This window comes from Clytia hemisphaerica, unplaced genomic scaffold, assembly GCF_902728285.1.
Source record: "Clytia hemisphaerica strain Z4C2 unplaced genomic scaffold, Clytia hemisphaerica genome assembly, whole genome shotgun sequence".
NCBI classification, from domain to species: Eukaryota; Metazoa; Cnidaria; class Hydrozoa; order Leptothecata; family Clytiidae; genus Clytia; species Clytia hemisphaerica.
Window position 1 is genome coordinate 494,631 of NW_027103722.1, and position 25,270 is coordinate 519,900.

General features: G+C 37.2%; 2 protein-coding genes and 1 long non-coding RNA gene across 3 annotated transcripts in view; 2 read left to right on the plus strand and 1 right to left on the minus strand.

The window, feature by feature from the left end:
* Positions 1 to 8,389: 8,389 nt before the first annotated feature.
* LOC136804607 (uncharacterized) lies at positions 8,390 to 12,642 on the plus strand. Its single transcript, XM_067061212.1, has 2 exons — positions 8,390 to 10,250; positions 11,283 to 12,642. Exons 1-2 carry the CDS (start codon positions 9,205 to 9,207, stop codon positions 11,317 to 11,319), a joined length of 1,083 nt encoding a protein of 360 aa, XP_066917313.1. The 5' UTR covers positions 8,390 to 9,204; the 3' UTR covers positions 11,320 to 12,642.
* The window catches only part of LOC136804606 (bifunctional peptidase and (3S)-lysyl hydroxylase JMJD7-like), a 243,570-nt gene continuing 227,173 nt past the window's right edge, over positions 8,874 to 25,270 (plus strand). The window contains exon 1 of the mRNA XM_067061211.1: positions 8,874 to 8,896. The gene's annotated coding sequence lies outside the window, so the exon portion shown is untranslated. The remainder of the gene's footprint in view (positions 8,897 to 25,270) is intronic.
* LOC136804610 (uncharacterized) overlaps positions 24,413 to 25,270 on the minus strand; it is a 67,887-nt gene continuing 67,029 nt past the window's right edge. Inside the window, exon 5 of the long non-coding RNA XR_010846284.1 lies at positions 24,413 to 24,811. This is a non-coding gene — a long non-coding RNA (uncharacterized lncRNA). The remainder of the gene's footprint in view (positions 24,812 to 25,270) is intronic.

Genomic DNA, 25,270 nt, shown 5'->3' on the forward strand with positions numbered 1-25,270 from the left:
TGACTTTAGCGCACTCAAGATCAGCAAGTTTCATCTTCCCTATATTTTTGTAGACGTTTTTAAGCCAAGTGTCTGTCAGTCTGATATTTCTAATTTTCTTAAACAGCCATCGTTTTAGATACAATTTTGAGGATATGTATGCTTATAAGAAAAACATTTTTTTAAGTCTCTGTACATCCTATGTTTACTTCCTTCCTTGAACAATCGCAACACTATGTATATATCCAGGCTCAGAATTTGTTCTAAAAACAATAGACCTTATCGGAGTTTTTGATTTTTCTAAAAAAGCGATGCATTGTGGGATTGTTTCTAGTGTATTACAATAGAATTCCCTCGAGGAATTCCTAAGAGATTTCTATTGTAATACACTCGAAACAATCCCACATTGCATCCTTTTTTAGAAAAATCAAAAACTCCAATAAGGTCTATTGCTATATAATCCTCCTGACTGTATGTGACAGACACTTGCTTGAAGAAAAAATTTCTATCCTGCATTCAAAAGTATCCTTAAACTAGGTAATGACACTTTGAAGTGGGGAGATGAAACCTTTCCAACATTGCACGCTTACTGAAAATATTACATTATATTATAATAAAAAGTCACTTTTTTAAAAATGGATATGTAGTTTTACTTACGAAAGGTGGAAATTTTTTTCATGAAATCTATTTTCGTATATATAATATTTCACTTGCTCTAAGAATACATTTATTTACCTCGGGACGGGGACTGGGTTCAAGTTTGCAAAGGTCGTAGTACGTCAAATGGTTGACGTCATTGTGCATTGACACACAGTAATTGACGTCACTCAACCTTGGTTAATTCGAACTTAGCTCCCTTAGTCGCATGGTTAATGGTTGTATTTAGAGGACATTGAAAGGAAAAGCTTTATTATTTTGATCATATTGTATTGTATAAAAATATCACGTGACCTTCTTTCTCTCTTTAAAGAAAATCCATTTTTGAAATTTTATTTATTTCTTCGTATATTTCTGCTTATTTCAGTTATTTTATCAGTAGTTTTAAATCTCAGAATACTACCATCTAGCTGGAGGCGACCAAGTGCCAGAATCCTCGAGCTTAACAACAGTCGTATACTTTAGGCGTACAAACTTTAGCAAATTTTGGCCCTTTTCGCGAAAGTAAATGCCTCTAAAAATTATTTGAAGGTCATTCGTGAAAGTTTATGCAGGCGAAAAATTCTTGACAGAATAGAAAATCTTCAAACTTTGAATAAAATGTAATAGTAGGGGCCACTATGTCGCGAAAAAGCTTCCCGTGTGCAGCAGCTTGTGCAAAGGGATTTTATGATTGAATATTGTTCCTTGAATGTAGAAGATCAAAATTTGAGAGGTGGGGCTGGGTGTGACCACCCGTTGCCATGGAAACTGACGTCATTGGTTACTATGGCAACCAAAAAAAAAAGTTGCGCGGCCTTGAGCGACCCGCCTGGTTTTTACACAAATGATAGATTGAAACTAAAATTTACCGCTTAATTTCGAAAAATATATCACTCGAAAACAAAGGAATTGCTAGATTCAATCCGTCATAAAAAATACGGCGCATATTTTAAGGCTTCAATTTTTCTTGCCTGAGAAAGGTTAGAGATTGACCTCTAGCCCTTCGGGCTTGAAACTCAATGGTGGTCACACCCGGCCCCACCTCTCAAATTTTGATCTTCTACATTCAAGGAACAATATTCAATCATAAAAACCCTTTGCACAAGCTTCTGCACACGGGAAGACATAGTGGCCCCTACTATAACATTTATGCCCCATTTATGTCAATTTAGCCTGTTAAAAGCCTAATAAAATCAAAAGACAAAAGTTTCAAGCCAATCCAATAATCATTTGTCCCTCTGAGCCTTTTTTCATGTGAAAAATTTCATTTTTAGGTCCTGAATCGCGAAAAAAAGATTTTTCATCGATTTCCTGACAGTAGAGGCTTGGGGACACGAGAAGTTTTTTTCGCGTTGGTGCAATGCAATATGCTCCATCTCACCAACGACCTAATAAAAGAAGAAAGAATGATAAAAAATTAATGATTTTTTGCATCATTAAAATGTCATTCCGCGTGCAAAAGCATTTTTTTAAGATTAGCTATTGGTTGATATTGATCACATGACCTAAATTTTGTGAATATGTTCTTAATTTCAAGTCAAACTTTTAGGCTTAAAAATTAGTAAACGTTGTTAAAATTATAACATTTGTATTTGGATAGTGTTTGTGTTTTCTATCTTAAGAACGCACCATGAACGCACGTTTATTTTCTTAGTTAGAGTCTTTCAAAAATGTTTATGTTCTTAAAGAAAATGCGCTGAAAAGCGCAACAGTGTTGTCGAAAAATATTGAAAAATATCTTGTGAGAAAGATGATTAAAAATGCGATCTGACGTAAGCAAAAAAAATCGAAAATTATGTTTATGGTCAGTAGAAATTCAATATGATTGATTTTACACCATTTAGAGATGCTTGTAAAAAGTCTAATTTCTTTGTAATATGACTTACGCGGACGGTGGAAAGACGGCAAGATGAAAGAATACAAAATGAATAGAAAACAAAAGATTTTTAAGAGCCATTGTATGAAGTTCTTGGTCTATCTATTGCCTTTATGGCATACAGGAAAACTGGGAGCCGGGAGGCGGGAGGCTGAACCGGGAGCCGGGAGTCGGGAGGCTGAAAACGAAAGTGGGAGGCGGGAGGCTGAAATTGAAAGTGGGAGGCGGGAGGCTGAAAACGAAAGTGGGAGGCGGGAGGCTTAAAACGAAAGTGGGAGGCGGGAGGCTTAAAACGAAAGTGGGAGGCGGGAGGCTGAAAACGAAAGCTGGGAGGCGGGAGGTGGGAGTCGGGAGGCTGAAATCGAAGGTGATATAGGCTGAAAACGAATAGACGGAGGCCGAAAGCGAGAACTAAGTTGCAAAGATAAACAAAATCTTGTGAAGATAAATAAAGACAACGATTTAAAAATCACTCTCACGAGTTCCGTATCGTTTGTTAGTATACGCTTTTTCAATTATAATAAGGATCCTTACGGAGCCTGGCCCATGAGGTCTTTGAGGTCAGTTCACCCGTATATGGCAGTAGTGTTTTTTATAAGTATTTTTGAATTACGCAGTCTCGTATCGACTCGATAGTACATTGCTAGCGTGCCGGACTCAGAATCATTGATAAGAGACTTTGGTAGTTCGAGCCGGGGTCAAATTTTCAGTTTTGAAAAAATTCTAAGTCGCAAGGCGTTCTAATCATTTAGCTACATTTCACTCTTGGTGTTTTCAAGTTAGTCTTTAATTATTGGAAATATGAATCAAAAAGGAAAATACTTTCATTTGTCTTTTTTTCTACGCTCAATGTCAATTTTCAGGATAGGACTCGAGGTTTGTTTACATCAGAGGAAACCCCGTTCTATTTAATTGTTAAAAAAATTCCATGACACAGCATTCGAAAAAGGGGGGGGGTTACCAATTGACAGTATGTGCGGCAAAAAAATTTGCTCTAAAGGTCCGGCATATTTTATATTGGTCCGCTCCTTTAGAGCTTTAGCGTGGGGGCGGCCGCCAATACGCCATCGGAATATCAGATAGCCTAAACCGCCGCAGATACCCGTCATGGCGTCGGTCAATTTGCCTGACTGCCCCCCTCCCCAATTTTTGTTTCTTAAAATTTTAACGGAAATTTTTAAAAATATCAATAAGAGCTCATAAAACCAGAAAAAGTTTTATCAATGTTGACAAAACAGACAAAATAACACAATTTTCGAAACAAAAGCATGCTATATTTTTATGTAAAATTATTTTTATAAAGAGAAACGCTTCCTAGGATTAAAGGAAATAAACCAGCTGTGCTGGAAGGTCAGCCCGAAATGATAAGAAAGATTAGAAGATAATTAAATAATTAATTCAAGGAAAACTAAGTTGTCCCTTATTTTCCAAGGAAAATTATTTATCGCGTATTTTCCAAGGAAATTTAGTTATTGCGTATTTTCCAAGGAAATTTAGTTATTGCGTATTTTCCAAGGAAGATCACTAGACCGTATTTTCCAAGGAAAATCACTGGTCCGTATTTTCTGAGGAAAATAGTTGTTGCGTATTTTCCAAGGAAAATTAGTTGTTGCGTATTTTCCAAGGAAAATTAGTTATTGCGTATTTTCCAAGGAAGATCACTAGACCGTATTTTCCAAGGAAATCACTGGTCCGTATTTTCTGAGGAAAATAGTTGTTGCGTATTTTCCAAGGAAAATTAGTTGTTGCGTATTTTCCAAGGAAAATTAGTTATTGCGTATTTTCCAAGGAAGATCACTAGATCGTATTTTCCAAGGAAAATCACTGGTCCTTATTTTCTGAGGAAAATTAGTTGTTGCATATTTTCCAAGGAAAATCCTTTGTTCCGATCTTTCCCAGGAAAATCAATTTTCACGTATTTTTCAAGGAAAATCAATTGTTCCCTATAGCTAATTTCCAAAGGAAATCATTTCTGTCGGCAATCTCCATTAACCCGACCTCGACCTCGACCCTGACCCTTGAATAAGGCCGACCCTCGACCCTTGGAAAAAAGCCGACCCTCGACCAAAATACAATAAAAAGCCGACCCTGGGTAAAAAAAAACAGTTTTTTTGGCAGTGTTTTTTTTCACCCTCGCGAGCCAGGGCCGATAAACGATTCTGCCTGCGACTTAAAGAGTACCGTATAATTGGAGGAATCGTTTATATCCCCCGTCAACGCGTCCATCAGAATCATCAATAGCGTAAGGGGGTTAGATAAGCCATGGAGTCTAGGGTGGTTTTTTTTAATATAAAGGTTGAGCAGACAAGCAGGGGGTACATGGGATACACACGTTTTTTATGAGAATAATGAATATGTCAACCTCGTCGGCCCCCCCCCCGCCCGGCGGGTCGTATTATCTGCTTTTTGATGTTTTACTGCCCCTTTACTGTGAGTGGAAGATAATATAATATCTCTCGTGCATCAACGTAAAACGTAAATATTAAGCCTGGGATATATGGATACAAGGCTGGTTATACATGTTGGTCAATAATATGATGCCCCGGGGGGGGATCTTGTGAAGAATATTCTCATCCTCCCCCCCCCCACCGACGACTATTCTTGAAGTATTCTTTAAGTGTTCTAATGATCAGTTTTTGGAATATTCATCCAAAAATAATCTTATAAAAGTCGCTAAAGCATTTTTTACCCAGGGTCGGCTTTTTATTGTATTTTGGTCGAGGGTCGGCTTTTTTCCAAGGGTCGAGGGTCGGCCTTTTTCAAGGGTCAGGGTCGAGGTCGAGGTCGGGTTAATGGAGATTGCCATTTCTGTCGTATTCTCCAAGGAAAATCACAGCACTTTATTGATTTTCTTTTGAAAGAAAAGGTATTTCCCTTGCAAAAAATACAAAATAACTGAAATTCCTTAAGCATAATCATTAGTTGAATTTTTCTTTTTGAAAAAGAAGATTATTCCCTTGAGAAACACACAGAAAATCAATTTCCTATGCGAAAATTCATAGCCTGTCTTATTTAATTGGAAATACAGATTTTATTTATTTTTCTCTTGGAAAACTGCTCATAATGATGATTTCACAAACTGGGGGGAGGAGTCTTCAAAAGTCATGCATCCGACATGTTCTAGTCCAACAGCTAAAAAGTCCGATAAGGCAATCGAAGGTTGCTCCAGTTTTTCCGAACCGATTTTGTCCGGCAAAAAGTGTCAAAAGAATATTTGTTTCAGAAAAAACGTTATTAGCCTGTCTGACTAGCCAACCAATTTTTAACACTTCCACAAGTAGGCGGAGGACCGTGTCCGTCTAGTACAGACTTTTAAACTAAATTTAGGGAAAAAATCTCTCTAAGGGTCCCAAAATCATCAAAATTTTGTCTCTCAAAGGGGCGATTTTCGATTTTTGCTTCGGACATACCTGTCACCTCGCAAACCTAGTACCCCCCCCCCGGAGCATCCGTACCCCTTTTTGCCAATATCCCCCCATGTATATCTCGAGGAAAGTGTATTGGAACTTTGTGATTCAAAGACAGATTTTGGATGAAAATTGTATCAAAAGTATCAAAAGATTAAAGGACAACAACAAGATCTGCTATTTAAAAAGATAAATTTCTCGTCCTCCGTGCTTGAAAAATCAATATTTTTGATTAGGTCTGAAATATCTTTGATCCCTGTGGATAGATTAGTTTAGAAAAGAAAAAAAATACTGTGGGGGTTTCGAACCCTGTACCATCTGACCTTGGGTCTGAAGCTCTACCGACTGTGCTAATTAATCGTAGCTGTCGATTGAAAGCAAATGTCTGCTTTATATTACCGTAAAAAGTAATAAAAAATGACGTAATGTAATTGCGTAAAACATTTGCTATTTTGTCGATACTGGCGTAATCATTTGAGAGTATTCCGATAACATACTATTTGAAATATTTTTTTTGATGGATTGTGTGTGTTTATAAAAAATAAATGATCTGATTTTTCTCAGCTCTTTGTTACCTATCCCTTGACCAAAAACGTTTGTGCGTGGCCTTATAATTGAGCCTCTCACTTTTGTTTTCAGCCTCCCGCCTCCCACTTTTTTTTTCAGCCTCCCGCCTCCCACTTTCGTTTTGAGCCTCCCGCCTCCCACTTTCGATTTTAGCCTCCTGCCTCCCACTTTCGATTTTAGCCTCCCGCCTCCCACTTTCGATTTTAGCCTCCCGCCTCCCACTTTTGTTTTCAGCCTCCCGCCTCCCACTTTCGATTTTAGCCTCCCGCCCCTCCCACTTTCGATTTTAGCCTCCCGCCTCCCACTTTCGTTTTCAGCCTCCCGCCTCCCGCCTCCCACTTTCGATTTCAGCCTCCCGACTCCCGACTCCCGGTTCAGCCTCCCGCCTCCCGCCTCCCAGTTTTCCTGTATGCCCTATTTTATTAAGTCGTTGATCTCACCAACCTGAAAAACCTCGGGCAAGTTAAGGCCTGTGCAAAAAATTAACGAATCAAATAATGTGTGACGGCCAGTTGTTCCACCCCCTTTTCCGGAAAATTTTTTGGTTTTTCTCACTCGTCATATTAATGCCTTTTCAAAAAGTCATGGGCCAAAAATTCTGTTTCAGCCATTTTGGGAAATTCAGCAAAAAATTAAATTGCTAATAACTCCTGGAATATTTATGCAAATGAACTGAAATTTGGTACGAAGATAGAGTTCATAAATATCTTTTATTTCCAAAAAGAAATTTTCAAAAAATTGACGACGTCAGCATTTTTTTAGGAAAAACAAAAATTACTGATTTTTGCTGACGTCATCAAATTTTTGAAAATTTGTTTTTCAAGAAATGAAAGACATTTATCCACCCTATCTTTGTATGCATTTTTTGACGTATTTTAATTTTTCCCGACAACAAATGACGTCATTCAAATTTTCTGAACATTTTTGAACAAATATTTCAGAATCATTAATTTACAACTCCAGTCAAAATTTGGTGTTGATTGCATTAATAAAATTGAAGTTATCGCCTTTTTGCGAAGATGACGTCATTTAAATTGTCTTTTTGACGTGTTTTTTCGATGTATTTTATGACGTCAAAATCAGTTTTTGGCCGATATCTTGAGATTGGCTTGATGTAAATTTTTGACCCAGCACTTTTCGAAATCCTCTCGTTGATAAGATTGTTTTGAGCTGTATATGAGAGTTAAGGAATAATGGGAAGCGGTGCGCGTCACGCAAAATATATTTGGGACATGCCTTAACTCACCCGAGTAGTGGTTCTTCGTGTTCTCCACTAGACGATGTTATCGTCCGTTACATACAGTGATAGTAAAGGCGGGAAAAATGGCGGTATGGCGTTATGGCGGTATACGGAAAAAAAATCGGCGGGAGAGTTTCGAAGACTGGCAACTCTACCGACTGTAAACTCTTTTCGGCAAAAAAAAACCGTTTGCGCGAGCGTTAGCGAGCGGAGTGCGACTCTTTTGGCAAAAGCGCAGGAAAAAAAACTGATATGCGGGGTGATAAAATCAATTTTTACCCTTTTTTAGCCTCGTTTCCATTCAGACTTTCGTCGTCGTGTACAACTGTCTTAAGTCCCAATATGGAGAATTGTCACCTGCACCCGACTGTCTGTCGGAAGCATTACGTAATGGATTTTTTCCAGATCTCTTTTTAAATCGAGCTCCGGCGTGAAAAACAGTAGGGTGTTTTTTATACGAGGATGATAACGTCGTTTCTTCAAGAAACGTAGGGGGAAAATATGGGTACGGCGCTCTATCCTCCTTGCCGATCGGGAAACGTCGCCCGGTTCGGAAGCGTATTGTTGATCGGACCATACTGCTTTCTAACAGTCAAACCAAAGATGGCGGCAAAAATAAACAACTGGTTGCTACTGGTTGCTACTGCTCTTTCGCTATTTTTCTTTGGTTTTTATTAATGAGTTGAATTGGATCATGTTTTTTGTGTGATTGTTACAAGAAATGGTTGATGATGAAGTTTTCTTATTATTCCTTCCTGGATTTGATGTTTCGTTTGGTTTGGCATGAGAGATTGATGCAATCTCTTGAAAAACACACAGGACAGCAGGACATTTTATCAACTTTCACAACTTCACAACAAACTATAACTTCAATTTTGCCTGTATATTTACACAAATTCTAACAAGGCAAAAAAGTTTGAACTCACTTTTTTATGATGGTCAGATCATGGATGCGGCACTCAAGGAAATGGATGTGGTTGGATATGAACTGGTTAGCTTTAATGTAAAAATTTAAACCCAGAGCAAAATTTACTGATTGATGATTGAATTTCCCTTGGTGTTTTAAAAATGCAACGTGGAAAACTTTTGGTTGTGAATTTGGACATTTTCTTCCCCGTGCGTTTAAAAACTTTTGTTGTAAGATAAAAAAGATAAAAAAATTCACTCCATTAAGAATTAGTGAATAAGGCTGAACCTGTGTCGTGGGAGAAGCCTCTCTTTTTTAGTGAAAATAAAAAAGAGAAACAGAAAATAAAACAAGAAGTGGAAAAACTGGTTTGTCATTGTGGAAGTACTGTACCATTTGACAAGAAGGATTGATTTCACAGCTTTTGACCCTGGAACAGCTACGCATGACAAGAGAACACCTGGGTTCCCATGCGTAGCTGAGCAGGTACCAATCCTTTATTTTATCTGCATTATCTTGATCTACACGTTGTGCGAGCATTCTTCGGATACACCCCTCCCTCAGTCTTGTTTGATCTTCTAAGTCTGGGATGGCAAATAATGAGTGCAACAAAACTTCCAAACAAGAAGATGTTAACTCAGTAATTGGTGAGCTCTGCCTACTAGCTCCTACCGACGACATCAAGAGATGTATCAAAACCTACCAATATGGAAAGGACCTTGATCGTTTGAGGAAGGATTTCAACGGATTTACCAAATCTATTTTAGAAGATACCTTGTCTTTTCTACAAGTACCTGAGCAAAAAGACTATCTGAAACCTTCAAACATACATAACCTTATATGTAGGATCCAGAACTTGCTTCCAGAGAGATGCGTCATCTGTAATGAATCTTATTGTGTAAGGTTGGAGGATAATCCCCTTCTTCAATGCGTCATGTGTGGACAGGATGTTCATAGGCAATGTTTTCTTCTTCAACTCGGTGCTGCTGACCAAAATATGGACAGTGATAGTCTCTTGTCTATCATTAATCCACATAACATCAAAAACCTCTACTACCTTTGTGATCACTGTGCTAATGAGAACCTCCCAAAGAGCGAAGCAGGAAAGAAGAAAAACAAAAGACAGAGAGACCTTAATAAACTTGTCAAGCCAATACCAATGGCAGGCAAACAAGATGAGGATGACAATATGAGTGATCCAATCCTGAGTGATAAAGACAACTCAGAGTCAAATGAGACAATTGAAATAAGTGACAATTTGACGGACCAAAATCGACAGATATCCAAAACCTGTGCACACTATGTAAAAGGAAAATGCAAGTACGGAATAAAGGGAAGAGACTGCAAACACCATCCAAAAGCATGTCGAAAATTCATGAAGCACGGAACCAGAGCCAGAGTTGGCTGTCAAAAAGGTAGAAACTGTCTCTTTTTTCACCCAAAAATGTGCATTGATTCACTGAGGAAAGGAGAATGTTTCAATAAGATGTGTCAGCTAACACATGTAAAAGGAACAAAAAGAAATGCCGAAACCTACCCACAGAGAGAGAGAGAATATCAAAACAAATGGGATGTCAAAGAAAATCAGTACCAAAATGATTTTAAGGAACAACACTATCAGCATGACAACAGGGAGTATGGATCTCAAGAAACCCATCAAAGGAATAACCAGAATACAAACAAAGAAATGGATTTTTTAGCTATTTTTCAAAAATTCAAAAAAGACTTAATACTGGAGATCGATCAGAAAATATCCACACTGATGGACAAACAAGTGAGGAAGGAAATACCACTACAATACCAGTATCCTCAACGAATGATGTCCCCTCAGAACACCAACTGGGGAATAAACCCGTCAATGATCAACCCGTCTCGCTAAATTCATTTTCAATTTTAAACGTTCAAGGACTTAAACCACAAACAGTTCAATCAACAGTACCATATATCAAAGACAAGTTGATTGAGAATAACTTTTTATTTATGATTTTAACAGAAACTTGGCTCAAAGACCATAATGATGCTGAGTTACACATAGAAGGCTATGAAATATTTCGGTCCGACAGAAAAAGACCAAAGTCACGATTTGGAAGATGTAGTGGTGGTGTCGCTATATACATGAGAGAAGATATTTCATCACACTTCAAACAGACCGTTACACACTCAAATGGCGTTATCGAAGTCATCTGTCTGAGTTCGACTACATTGGATATCCAAATATGGGGAATATACCGACAGCCAGACGACTCATCAAACGGGAATCCATCTAAGAATGAACAATTCAAACCAGTTATAGAGTTAATTAAATCAGAACTAGACAAAACTGAAGGAAAAACACCAGACATCTTCATAGCAGGTGATTTTAACCTGCCACACGCAAATTGGGACAGCAAGTGCTCAAACCCTGGGGCATCTACAGAGGAACAAAGAATGACTAGTGAAATATTCACTCTTATGAATGACCATAATCTGATTCAACACATTAGAGGAGCCACACACAAAGCAGGAAATACACTGGATTTAATGCTCACAAATAACCCTCTACTAATACACAGCTATGAATCAGCCCCATCACCAGATTACATATCCCATCACTCAATGATCAATGTTAAAATTCACTTTGATTTACACTCAAGTTTCCAAAAGGAGGATCCCTTTGTTGTGCGTAATGTATTTGATGAGTACAATTTTCATTCAAAAACAATAAACTGGGTATCAATCAAGGAAAAAATGAAGGATAAATTGTGGACAGACCTTCATGATCAACCGACAGCTGACCAATTGTCAACAATCACAGACTGGATCATAGACATAATTAAGGAATATGTACCAAAACGAAAACCAAACACTAAAAAATTTCAGAAGATACCACGCGAGCGAAAGATTTTATTCAGAAAAAGAAAAAAACATTTTTAGAAAATTTCCAAACCCAATGAAAAATGCAAAATCCAAACAAAAATTAATAGACATTGAAACTAAACTAAAGCTATCCTACGAATCAGAGAAGAAAAGCCAGGAAAGGAAGGCAACAGAATCAATAAAAAACAATCCTAAATTTTTTTATGCATATGCAAAAAAGCATAGTAAATCAAAATCCAAAGTTGGACCACTGCGTGACAAAAATAATTCTTTGATATATGATGCTGACCGTATTGCTAATATACTCCAAGACCAATACACATCGGTTTTCAGTGTACCATCGGAAAATGACGTCACTCATCCAACAATATGTCCAAACGTGCTAAAAGACATAGACTTTGACGAAAAAGATTTCATTGAAGCAATCTCAACATTGTCACCAAACTCTGCTCCCGGTCCTGATGGATTTCCTGCGATTTTGCTGAAAAATTGCAAAGAAGAACTTGCTAAGCCACTCGCAATATTCTGGAGGAACTGTCTGAACCATGGAGTAACAGAGGAGATTCACAAAAGAAATCATATCACACCAATATCAAAGGGTGGAGATCAAGGAGAGCCATCTAACTACAGGCCAGTATCACTTACGTCCCATCTCACCAAGGTGTTTGAAAAAATAGTTCGAAAGAAGATAGTCGAATTTATCAACAACAATGACTTGTTCAACCCAACACAGCATGGTTTCCGGGAAGGGCGATCATGCCTTAGTCAATTACTCAGCCACTATGACAGTATCCTATCAAAACTAGAAGAAGGATTGGATGTAGATGTTGTATATCTCGATTTTTCAAAAGCATTTGATAAAGTCGACCACAGGATACTGCTATCAAAACTGAAATCTATTGGAATAACAGACAAACTACTTAAATGGATTAAGTCATTTCTTCAAGACAGAAACCAAGTAGTATTTGTAGACGGTCACAAGTCGTACCAGGCAAAAATTCAATCAGGAGTACCTCAAGGATCGGTTCTTGGGCCATTATTCTTCATCATCATGATATCAGACATTGATGAAGGGACAACCAAAGCAGAACTTGCAAGTTTTGCTGATGACACACGAGTAAAGAAAGGAATCCAAAACATCATTGACCAGTTTCACCTACAAAACGACCTTAACAATGTTATCAATGGTCGACCATAAACAAAATGATGTTAAATGGAAAAAAGTTCGAGCATCTCCATTATGGAAACGGACCAGCCACCAGTTATTTCACAGGTGAAGGAAAGATAATCCAAACCAAATCTTCAACAAGGGATCTTGGTGTTACCATGTCAGACGATGCGAAATTCAACCAACATATTCTAACCATTGTAGAAAAAGTACAGATACTCATTGGTTGGATTCTGAGAACATTCAGCTCAAGAGAACATGATGTCATGCTCACTCTTTGGAAGTCTTTAGTCATACCACACATCGACAACTGTTCTCAACTATGGTCACCCAATGAAGTTAATCTGATCCAGCAGATCGAAGATCTCCAAAAATCATTCACAAGGAGGATTAAAAACCTACACAACCAAAACTATTGGGAAAGACTACAAACATTAAAACTGTTTTCACTGCAGAGAAGGCGTGAAAGATATATTATCATATACACCTGGTGTATTATTGAGAAGCTTGTCCCAAATCCTGGGACAATCACGTTCTATGCCAATCCCAGACAAGGAAGAAAATGTCACATACCACTAGTGAAAAGGGGGCCCTGGCAAAAAGTCGTATACTCAAGTTTTAAAGTCCAAGGACCAAGGCTTTTCAACTCGCTGCCAAAACGTCTGAGGGATCTCACTGGGTGCAAGAAATTGAAATTCAAAACTGAGCTGGATAAATATCTACTGAGCAAGGAGTTCGAGAAATCCGGTGAAGTGATATACGGGATTCCTGTCTAAAGGAAGTTTAGCAATCCTAAGGTATGTAGTGTAAAAAACCTTTCGCTTGCGAACACGAGATTTTCGTATCGTGCGTAACCCCTTTTACAATTGATATAGTCTAGTTCTCCACATGCTTCGCCGATTCCGAAAAAATGAAAGTGAAAGTGAAAGTTCGAATCATTGAACAGAAATTTTCAGTCGGCCTCACTGGTACAATGTTGGAAAAAAGCCCAATTTTGCAACGAAATTACTTTATTTTATCAGACGATTGTGTAACGTAATAAGTAATTCAAATTGTCAGACCCGACTGAACCGCAAACTAAAGGTACCACACCACACTGCAGACAAACAAACAAACCAAAGTCGAACGATCCAGCAATAACTTTTCCAACTGTCGTCCAAGGTAAGAACCTTCGTTGTTTAACCCAAATAGTCAAGTAGAAGCAATATGGTACATGTCTGCACCGTTGGGGGTCCTTCAAAGTTCCTCAAAGTGTTGTCAAAAGCCGGCAAAAATTGCAAAAAAATGATCTCCTTTGCGGGTACCAGCCCCGGTGGGACCAATTGAGGCCTCTACAGTCCCCCACAGCCTACCACAGCCCTTCGGACCGCTTCAGATACCCTCTGCCTTGCTTTCCCTCAAAGCCAGCTCCCTCCATCAGTCATGCGAAGCCTTTAGAAGGCTTGAAAATTGGCGAAAATTTGTCAAAAGTGGAAAAAATGACCTCCTTTCAGGACCACCGTGGACGGCCCTTGGAGGTCCCGGCTGGAGTTCCGGGGTGTTGGATAGGTGCCAACTGGTCAGGGGGGATGTGAGGGTACACGCCTGCACCTGTAGGGATCCTTCAAAGTTCCTCAAAGTGTTTCAAAACCCGGCAAAAATTGGTGAAAATTGGGAAAAATTGGGAAAAATGACCTCATTTGGGTACCACCGTGGACGGCCCCTGGGGGTCCCGGTTAATGTAATCGAACTAATCGAACTGTCGAGGTCTCTTTGAAAAAAGTTCGATTAAGTTCAATTTCAGTAATCAAACTTTATAATCAAACTTTGTATTTTGAGAAATTTGTGAGTATTAAAGTTCAACAACCGAACTTAGTCAAACATTAATCGGCCAACAAAGTTCGATCAAGTTCGACAAAGTTTGATTAAAAATACCGTTCGATTGGTTCAATTAATTACGTCTGGAGTAAGTGGAGGACAGCGCCAAATTCAAATTTTCCACTGTAAATTTTTTGAGGCAGATTTGTGCCTCACAGGTCATACCCGTCCTGTATACATCAGATTATAAAAATACAGGACAGCTCTCCTGTCTAGGGGAGGACTGTCAGTCCAGTCTACACTCATCAAGCTTTTTTCATTTTATCTGCCTGTTAAAATCTGTGTCGCAATGACAATGTGTTATTGTTTTATTGCCCGATCAAAAAATTGGTGTTTGATTATTTAAAAAGAAGTATCCAACATCCAATACCGTGAGATCGGGTAACTTGCATCCGATGGAGGCTAACATGCATAGCCAGCCCTCAAATGAATGACCCGGCTGGTCATTAAAATACAAAGTTAAATCAAAACGAATATGGTAGATTAGAGCTTAATCCATTCCATTTTTATGGTTAAAACTTGAAGGCTTATAGGGTTCTTTTTTGATTCTTTATCATGTCATGTTCATGTTAAATTACATTTCTTCATACTTACCAAATTATGATTATATTTAAGAACTGCTTTAAAAAATTATTTCTTTCCTATTACCCATTTGCCAAAATAAGGCACAGTGGGCAGGATTAAGGGGTCAGGAAGAAATAGAGCACTCAAAAGCAAATTGGAATGGGTTTTTTGGTTAAATTAGAAGGTTTTATGAAGGAAAACAAGGAAAACAAGGAAAAATGAAAAAATTGAAAATTGAAAGTTTTAGGGTTTTCCCCTAAAAATTGGAACTTTGGAAATTTTGCGATTCCTGAAAGAAAAAAGGCCATAGTAATCGAATGGAAAAGGTTAGACCGTTAAAAATTAATGGTTGCTAAGGCTAAGAATGATTGAAATTTGTGAAAATGAAAAAAATTGACTAAAAAATGTCAAAAAGGGTATTCTCAGGACCAAAAGTGCCAAAAAATGCATTTTTCGGTGTCCAAAATCCCTAGATATTTAAGATACATAGATTCCTGTATATCGCCGTGTGAATTCAAGACAGCCTTAAGTCCATTTTTCTTTCATTTTGAGATAATTGACTTTAGAGGTTGAGATGTGTTGGACCTATGGCTACACATTTCATGTCAATGCTTCATAGAAAATAAAATTTGCACTAAAATTTAGGACTTAAGGCTGTTTATGGTTGATATATTATGGAACATTCTAAATTCTTATTTATTTGAATTGCAAAATACACCTCTTTCCCATTAGAATTCTGTGGACTTATGGCCGTTTTTGGAAAGCGTGCATGCTAAAATAGAGGGTTATGGTCTTAAGTCAATTTTTGATAAAATGGACTTAAGTCTGTCTTGAATTGACACGGCGATATGGATTTAGTCAAGCTAGGGCTCCGAAATTTCACCAGATATCACAGCTAGCTTGTTGCCATGCTGGACTTGAAACCTTGTAATAACTTTTTTCAGAGTTGCCTAAATGGAACCAAGCTAGTTTTGACATTTCTGAATACCTAATAATGTGTATTTCTAGGAATATACTATATGGTTTCAATTGGTTCCATTTAGGCAAGTCGAGATAATTTGAGGTCTTTGTCCAAATTTGACCCTTGAAAAATGCATAAAATGGCACATTCTTTGAGAAAATTTAATTAAATTTTTCCACTTTTTCATCCAAAACCAACTTCTTTTGGATGGAATAGTCTTAAGGTTAAGCTTTGCAAATCAAGTCAAAAAACTGCTTTTGGCTCCAAATTTGGATAATTATGGCCTTTTTCGCTCTGTAGAGTGGGAAAATCGAAAAATGCTATTTTTCCAAATTCTTTTAATGCTCAATAAAGACTTAAATGCACCAAAATTCAGAAAAACGACCCAAATTTAAGCCTAACGTGATGCAAACTTAGAATCAGAAAAAATTGGTTTTTGGGAAATTCCCAAACATGGGGTTTTCCACCTGCCTGCCCACAGTGTAAGAGGGTCATTTAAGACTCCAAAATTTTAAATTGGCACCATCCCTTAGCCTAGAGTGCCCCTAGACCCCTGCTCAAATTATTGTCTTCGCACTTACCGCACTTTGCCAACTGAATTTTCCTTTACTCTTTCTGATGGTGAAATGTTTAAATTTGTAACATTTTTAGTTTTCTCACTATCTTAATTCAAACTTGTACACTTTTTTTGGAAACACCCGGTACCTTTTGACAATTTTAAAACTACAGTATAGAATTAACTCAAATTTTTATTTTTAGGATAATCAAGCTATTGATTGATCATGGCACCAAACCGTTATAGAGAAGTCATATTCCATGCTTTATGTACTGTCTTCTATGCATACACACATACGCAACGAGTTTTCAAGCCTGGTGTAACAGACACATACGGTGGAAATCTTAAATTCTTCACAATGTGGACTTTGTATTTGACTAACTTTTACCATGGTGCTGCAATCATAAGCAGTTTATCAAACATCATTTCTGGTGAAAACGATAACTCATCCAACAAAAGCAAATCAATGATGTTTCATTCTATGTTATTTCCAAGCTCAATGATCACATGTTGTTTATTTTGGGTTATTTATGCTATACATCCTGACCTTATGGTCCCAGAAGCTATCAGAAAATTAATGCCTATTGCTGGATTTTACAACAATGCTGTCCATACTGCACCTTTGGTTACCACCTTTGCTGAAATCCTTATTACGTCACATGTAGCTGTTTCCACTTTGCATGGAGCTTTGATTTTTGTTTTTTATGGTGGTACTTATTTGGTATGGATTTGTTGGGTTGCCTACAAAACTAATATTTGGGTTTATCCTTTCTTGAGAGCTTTGAATGGCCAAATGTTGGTACTTTTCTTTGCTGGGGTATTCATTTTGGCCCTGGTTTTGGTGAATGTGTGTAAGAAATTAGTTGTCTTGTGTAATGGAAACGCTCGTCTCAATAAAGAAGGCATTCAAAAGAAGAAGAAACAATAATAAATGATCGATTAAAAAAAAAAAAAATTTGCTTATTTTTTTAATTTCTTCAAAATCATTGAACACATTTAAATTTCATTCCAAATACTTCAAATGCTAGGCTACATCATATCTTCATGAATTTCGAGCGTGAAACTCCTACTCTTTGTAAGGCCTAAAAGCCTGAAGCTGTCAGTGTCTATTGTGTAGAATATTCAAATACTTGTTTTTTAGTTGTTTTGAAAATTCTAAATTTTGAAGCATATACTTATTAAACCCTTAGCGGCACAGTCAGTCTTGTAGAGTCTAGTATCGAAAACACATTAACATTTTTACTGTATTGTACACTTTTATATAGTAGTATGTCAATATTAGAATACTTAGAATAGATAACTGAAATTAATTTTATTTGATTGTGAATTTCCCATATATTTTCATAGGATAATTACTTGTTTATCAATATTATTTTCATAGGATACAGTATAGTTTCGTTTATTTTTGTTTTTTTTTTACCGATAGGATTTTATATACTTGATTCTTCGACGATACTGACTTGATACGAACCTGGGAGGGGCACTCTTTTCCAAGCTTCCTAAAGTGCACTTTAAGGGTCAGAATGAGGAAAGATGAGAAAAAGCCCACTTTAAGGGTGTAAAATTTGGAAAATCTGACCATTTTTGCCTTAAAATTGTTAGAGATTTTGAAGAAAAAGGGTCGATTTTTCGCCCAAAATTACTAAAGTTTGGCTGAATTATCTCTGAGGGTTTGAGACAAAACGCCCAATTTTTGGCCGCACATACGGTCGTTTTTGAATCGAATGCCCCTGCCCGGGATACGAATAATACCCATTCAAATTAAAATATTTTGATATAATAATAATAGTAATTTAAATCATTTAATAGTAACTTTATACTTCTGGATAAACATATGATAAAGGTGTTAAATAAATGTTAAAGTTTGTGAGATTTTTCATTTCGCTATTCTCACAACTGATGGTTGTAGAAACATGAAACTCTTGTGACAAAAAAGAATTTGTCTTTTTTTCTTGATTGTATACCCGTTCCTAGTTGGTTGATCACTGTTTGAAGCTTGCAGACTCATTTTCTGTTATTTTTTAAAAAAATGTTGAAATAATCAGAAATAATTTTTCCAGGCGTTTTATCCTTTCTGATCAGCCGAAGTCTTTCGTGTTTCTATTTTGTTTCCACGTCATAACATCTTTTTAAGTGTTTCATCAAGAGCACATTTGTTTGTTTGATTCCCGGGGGGGGGGGGGTACTAGGGTTGGCAAATGAGGGGTATGTGCGGACGGGACCTCCGAAAACCGACCCTTAGAGAGACTGATTTTTGCTGAAAAGGTGACTCTTAGAGAGACTTTTTGAATTTTTTTTTTCGATTTTTGAAAAAAGTCATACCCCTTAGAGAGATTTTATTACAATTTTTTCTCTGGAAATCAAAAATTTTTCTAAAAATCTTGCATTTTCCGACCCTTAGAGAGACTAATTTAAAACTTTTTGATTTTTCCGACCCTTAGAGAGACTTTGAAAGGTGAAAAAAACCAACCCTTACCGTCCGCACTTACTCATCATCCATTTTTGCCTAAGTACCCCCCCCCCCGGGGTTTGATTTTACTTTTTATCGACCGCCGGAGGCGGTTTCTTTCATTGTGGTACGCTAATCTCGTTTTGCCTTGGCTCATTACTTTGTCTACCATTTACTTTCGGTTTTTTTAACTAGATTACCCAGGTGTTTCTCTTTTTTTTCCTGAATGTCTTTTATTCGGAATTGAATAATCGAGACATGAAAAATGACTATATTGTAATCTGTTCTCAATGAATAATCTAAAATGTACTGGAGATGACATGTAGGCGTTAATAATGTGCGCGCACTCTTTCGCGAGCGTGATGCGTGATGGAAGGCGGTCGTTTCAGTGTGGTTTAGATCCACACTGTGACCTAGTATATCAACATACTAGCTGCCACGTTCCCATTTTGCACATGGTGTCAACATCTTAGGCTCGTTTTTAGGTAGTTTCAGCAAAGCAAGATATGAGATCAAGCTACACTGTAATGGTCAGATATGTACGTTCGATAAAATGCACTGTAAGGGTACCTTTTCACTGCTCAAGGGATGCGTTGGGGGATGCGTTATTTTGAAAACGAGGTAAGCGTTGCTTGTGACGTGTTTTATGAAAAGGTTTACTCGCAAAAGAATCGTTTTAAATGTTTTTACAGTAGTAAGTTATTATGTGATAAGTATGTTAAGTGATGATGCCCTTTGATTTTCCTGTCATACCCGCCACTCTGTTAAATTTAGTCGTTATGATTGACTAAATATTTAGCCGTGAAGGGAACCTATACGATAGCGTAGCGAGAGAGCAATGACCGAAACACAATTCTATTCATGATATGCACCATTGCAATGTCTTCTGACATTACATCACGGACCCAACAGCTGATTGGTTGTAAGTGACGCAAAATCAGTCAATACGTCACTTTCAACCAATAAGCTGTTGGGTCCGTGGAAGACATTGTGATGGTGCTTATCATGAATAACCAACAGATGTGGAGGTTTCTTTACGCGGTACGCTGAAGCTTTAAAGATACACGTTTTTTTTTAAGAAACTAGTTTTACCAAGCAGCCTCAATGTTTCTTAAGAAATCGGCCTTTTGAGCCTTAAATGTTTCTTACATGTTTCTAAACTTTTTGACATAATCAGCCTTATAGAAGGCTGGATTGGAAGGTTCTTAAATAAAAACCGAATTAAAAAATGTTATTTTCTCATTCTCAGCCTCAGCATGTTTCTTAGATGTTTCTTAGTTTTTAGGCATTCTGAGCCTCATGTTTCTTAAAAGTGTGTTTCTTAAAATAAAAAAAACGTGCATCTGAACAGGATTCGGACAATAATAAAAATCAACATGATTATAAAAAATTGTTTTTTTTTGCTGGGTACATTGTATGTTTATATGTATTTCTGTTTTTGTATCTTTTTGAATGTATTCTTATTTTTAGTTTAACAATGATGACATCATCGATAAGCATCCAAGAGTTTGTCATTTTAACCGATTCATAATATTCAGTATTTAAAAAATGGTAGGGCTGGGAAAGTTTTAAAAACATGGGTTTGTACTTAAAATCATTATCTAGGGAAACTAAGCTATAATTTCAGAAATTTGTATGTTGAAGTCACGAAAATAAATCTGAGAATATCTAAGGGTCCATTCACTAAAATTCAGGTCCATTCACTAAAATTCATCAAATTTTGAAAATATTGTACCTGATAGGTTAAACTTTTAGTAATTTGCCCAACTTTTACACAGTGGGTTTTAGTTTTATAAATGAGAAGCTTTGCATCTGACAAGATCAAAATATTCTTGGACAGGGTCTATATTTCTCGAACTTCAATTTTTTTCATTCTTTTCAGTGAACCATGAAATACTGCATGTGTTTGGAGTTGACCAAAAGTCATCCAGCATTATTGGATTGCGATAAAGCAGATAGAGTTTGCCGTGCTACAGATGATGAGATATCTCAAGATCAGGTCAGTTTCTTTAATTATCTGAATGAAGCTAATTTTTGCAATGATAATTTCACAGAAAGAAAATGTCGCTATTCCAGAAAAGATTTGTAGCTTCTATGTTGAGGAGGTCTGTTTTAGGAAAGGTGACCCCTGGATTTTTTTTCTCAATTTTTTATCCAACCTGGATTTTCGACCTCGTTTTACTGACTCCCTGGATTTCTGACCACCCTGGATATTCACACCCGAAAAAGAAGTCAAACTTAGATTTTTTATTTTCCAGACCCCCCTGGAGGTCAAACCTGCTCAACAAAAGGGCACAGACTATTTTTTGAATAGCGTTGTATATATTGTGTTTTTCATTTGGCTTTTGTGCGGCCTTAGCAAATTTTAGTACTTAGTTATTAGCCTTATTAGCTATGTGGTAAGATTAATGTTAATTATGTTCCCTCTAACCTTTTTTAGGCCTTGGACTTGAAGAAAGCCGTAGAACGACAGAAGGTGAGTCTTCTCTTCTAAATTTCTTGAGTTGAGTTTTAGAGATCAAAAAAATCCTCTCAATAAAGAACTTGATAAAGGTCTCGTTTCTCATACTTAAAAATTGGTAAAATGAAAATCTACCCTAATTTTCAGTGCAGAGACACGAATCGACAATGCGTCCGTGCGGCGAGAGGTGAAAAAAACGCTATGACACATTGTAAGGTCAACATGAATAACTGTATGCTGAAAGCTAACGTAAGTACTTTAGTCTCTATAACTCGACTCTTATCACCCGGATGTCTCCCGAACTTGTTGTTTGGCCTCTTTTAACCCTGTAACTCTAGCCTATACTAGACGTCACCCGCGTTTTTTATGCATTTAACGTCTATTCCACTTTGCGATTTTTTCGAATGTTTTGAGCCCGGGTTTTCGGGCTCTAAACATTCGATTTTTTGACGTCACTTTTAAATTTCGAAGCTCCTGCAGTATCAAAAAAATCGAATTTGCGTCAAAGCACTTGAAAGGCTTCTATTTTTCGAAAATCGTCAAAGTGAAACTCACTAAGAAACGAGATGAAAAATCCCGGTTTTTAGTGAGGTAATCACTACTGTAAATCTAGTTTAACAACTCGAAATTTTCACTACTCGAACAAATTTGCGTTCCCCGTACGTGTTTGATTAATACAATAATGACCGGTTAGTGAGGGCAATATTTTCAGTACAGCTCGAAAAAAACCGGTCATTATTGTATTTGTTAACCGTTTCCTTCAGCTTCGATTGATTCTTAGCGCTTTATCCAGGAAAAATAGCAAAATAAAGCAGAGAAAACAAGCGAAAAGAGATAAAGAATTGCTATAATTTCTGACGTCAGAAATAAAAAATGAGAGAAATGATGTCAACGCATTGTTCATTTTTCTTTGAAAAAGTGACGTCACAATGAATTTTCCTAACGACGGGCAACTCTGGACAATGTAGGCCCGTCGTCATGCGAAAAGAACCAATTGCATTGCGCAAAAAGTCGTGTAGCCCGCTTCGAAAAAGTAACCGGTTAACAATTATAAATTCATGATATGCACCATTGCAATGTCTTCCACGGGCCCAACAGCTGATTGGTTGAAAGTGACGTATTGACTGATTTTACGTCACTTACAACCAATCAGCTGTTGGGTTCGTGGAAGACATTGCAATGGTGCATATCATGAATAGAACACTTTATGATGCAGTTCATATTTGAACGAGAAACACAAATTTTCATACTATATACCTTATCGGCCAAAACTAAGTCGGCCCTAAGTGACTAAATTTTGGCTTGGTGACTAAAATTAGGGCCGACTAATAATTAAGGCCAACTAAGTTTTGGTCGATATACCTTGCCTTACTTGGTCGACCTTGCTCGGCTATACAAGGTCACAAAATCTAATAATCCGCGTACGCATGTTTTTCTGTAAGCATTGCACTTACCGAATCCATTCCACTGGATTTTTATGACTTAGGAAAAATAGAATTTCTATCCCCGCTGAGATTTCTATAGAAGTTTTCATCCACGCTGTGGGAAAAATTCCCCCTTTAGTGGATTCACGGCGAAAAGCTGTCATCTTTAAATAATTCATTGTGAAAAAGAGAAATTTTCAATGACTACAAAAGTAACGGCGAATATTGTTCCATCCCGTGCGTTTTGCCGTACCAAGTTGACTGTTTTCGATAAAAATTTTCTTCGGTCAACTTATATACTTTCGGTATACTTTCGATTAACATGGTACGGCTAAAAAAATGGTATCCTTAATAGTGGGAGACTTTTAGTAGATAGTGGGGCTGTGTCACTTAGGAGCCAACTAGTCACGTAAGGGCCTCCAGTCAACAAAGCACAAGATTATTTACAACCTATACCAAGATGACTGTGTCACATATGAGCTAACTTAGTCACATGGGTCAATATGGTACATCGTTTTTATACATACCAAGTTGACTGTATCACATGTAAGCCAACCAGGTCAACATAGTACAGCGTTTTTATTCATACCAAGTTGACTGTGTCACAAATAAGCCAATCTAGTCACTTAGTTCAACATGGTACAGCGTTTTTATACATGCCAAGTTGATTGTATCACATGTAAGCCAACCAGGTCAACATAGTACAGCGCTTTTGTTCATACCAAGTTGACTGTGTCACAAATAAGCCAATTTAGTCACTTAGTTCAACATGGTACAGCGTTTTTATACATACCAAGTTGACTATGTTACATATGAGCAACCTTGTGGAGGTGTTTACGCAAATATTTAGTTGACCTTATTTGCGTAAACACCTCCGCAAGGAAAAATAATCCTACTGGTTCACATGAAATAGAGAAAATCCGATTAAATCATCCAAAGTTTATGACCTTATACTTATAATTTTAATCTGAAAGCTCTTTAATTAATTTTCATGAAAACAGAGCTAATTTAATCGAGAAATACCGATGTCAGCAATAAAGTTATGTACCGTAGTTTTGCATAAGATTTCAATTCCGGCACTAAGATTCTTCTTGCTTTTCCGGAATTCTTCCGCTATTTCCCGCGATAACCGACATGAGATTAGAAAGGGTTTGTTTCTAAAGGTACGGAAAATCTTGTGTTTACTCATGGAACTGCCTAACTTTCCGATGCTTAATTTTCAAGTTTTTAAGTCCTGGTTTTTTCCGGCTAGAAAAGTGGCTAAAAATCTTAGTGCAAAAACGGGAATATTATGCAAAACGACAGTAGCTTACCCTCGTAGGTTAAGTCACCTTTCTCGAACTTTTACAGAACTTTTATTTGATTCATTCATCTAAATAATCGAGGCTAAATATAATGCTCTTATATTTTCGTCATAGGCTTGACATGGATGTCATTTGAGTGATGTTGCAAATAAATAAATATTCAGTTCTTCATTTTGTACTATTTTTGATTATTTTCAAAAAGATACAAAAGATCTACCATAAATGAAATATTTCAATGTTGTTCGATTCCTTTCTAATTCGAGCCTTTTCTGTACGTTGATTTAAAATGTTGGTCCACTCGATTGAAATTTTTTATAAAATGCTGTCCGTATTTCAAAAAGTATTTTTAATTCGAAGAAAATTTTAAGTCGTTTGAAGACCAAATTAGAGAAGGTCGAAGTTGTCGAGATCATCCCCAAATGGAACAACGAAGCCATCATCCAAAACTTGAAAGATAAATTATGGATAGACTGACATACCAGAGGTGAGGTGTCATTTTTTCCATTATTATTTACCACCGATCGAATTTCAACCAAGAATTGATGTTGTCAGCTTTCACCTTTTTATTTCGAACCATTCGCAACCATCCACAAAATCTATGAGAAAAAAGGATCTGGATTTGAGTGTCCCAATAACATTTCGTGAAAGATTACTCTTAGGTTCCAAATAAACGGGGGGGGGGTTCGAATAAACGGGGGGGTTGGAAAATTTTCTAGATTTTAATAAACGCGGGGGACCTAATTGCCGGGGGTTTGGAAATTGTACTTCTGAAACCCAAAAATAAGGTAAAAAGTAATAGGCTAATATAGGCTAAAATCAGGCTATTTAGAGCAAAATAGGCTAAAATCAGGCTATTTAGAGCAAAATAAGGGGCCTTCTCTTTCACAGCTGAAAATATTCTTACACATTAATAAACAGGGGGGTCCTAATAAGGTCCGGGGGGGTTGGAAAATTTTCGAAAAATTAACAAGCGGGGGGGGGGGCCGAAAAAAAGAGGCGGTAAAGTTTGAAATAAACGGAAGATCTCAACACCGTTTTCAAATTCATCCCGCCTC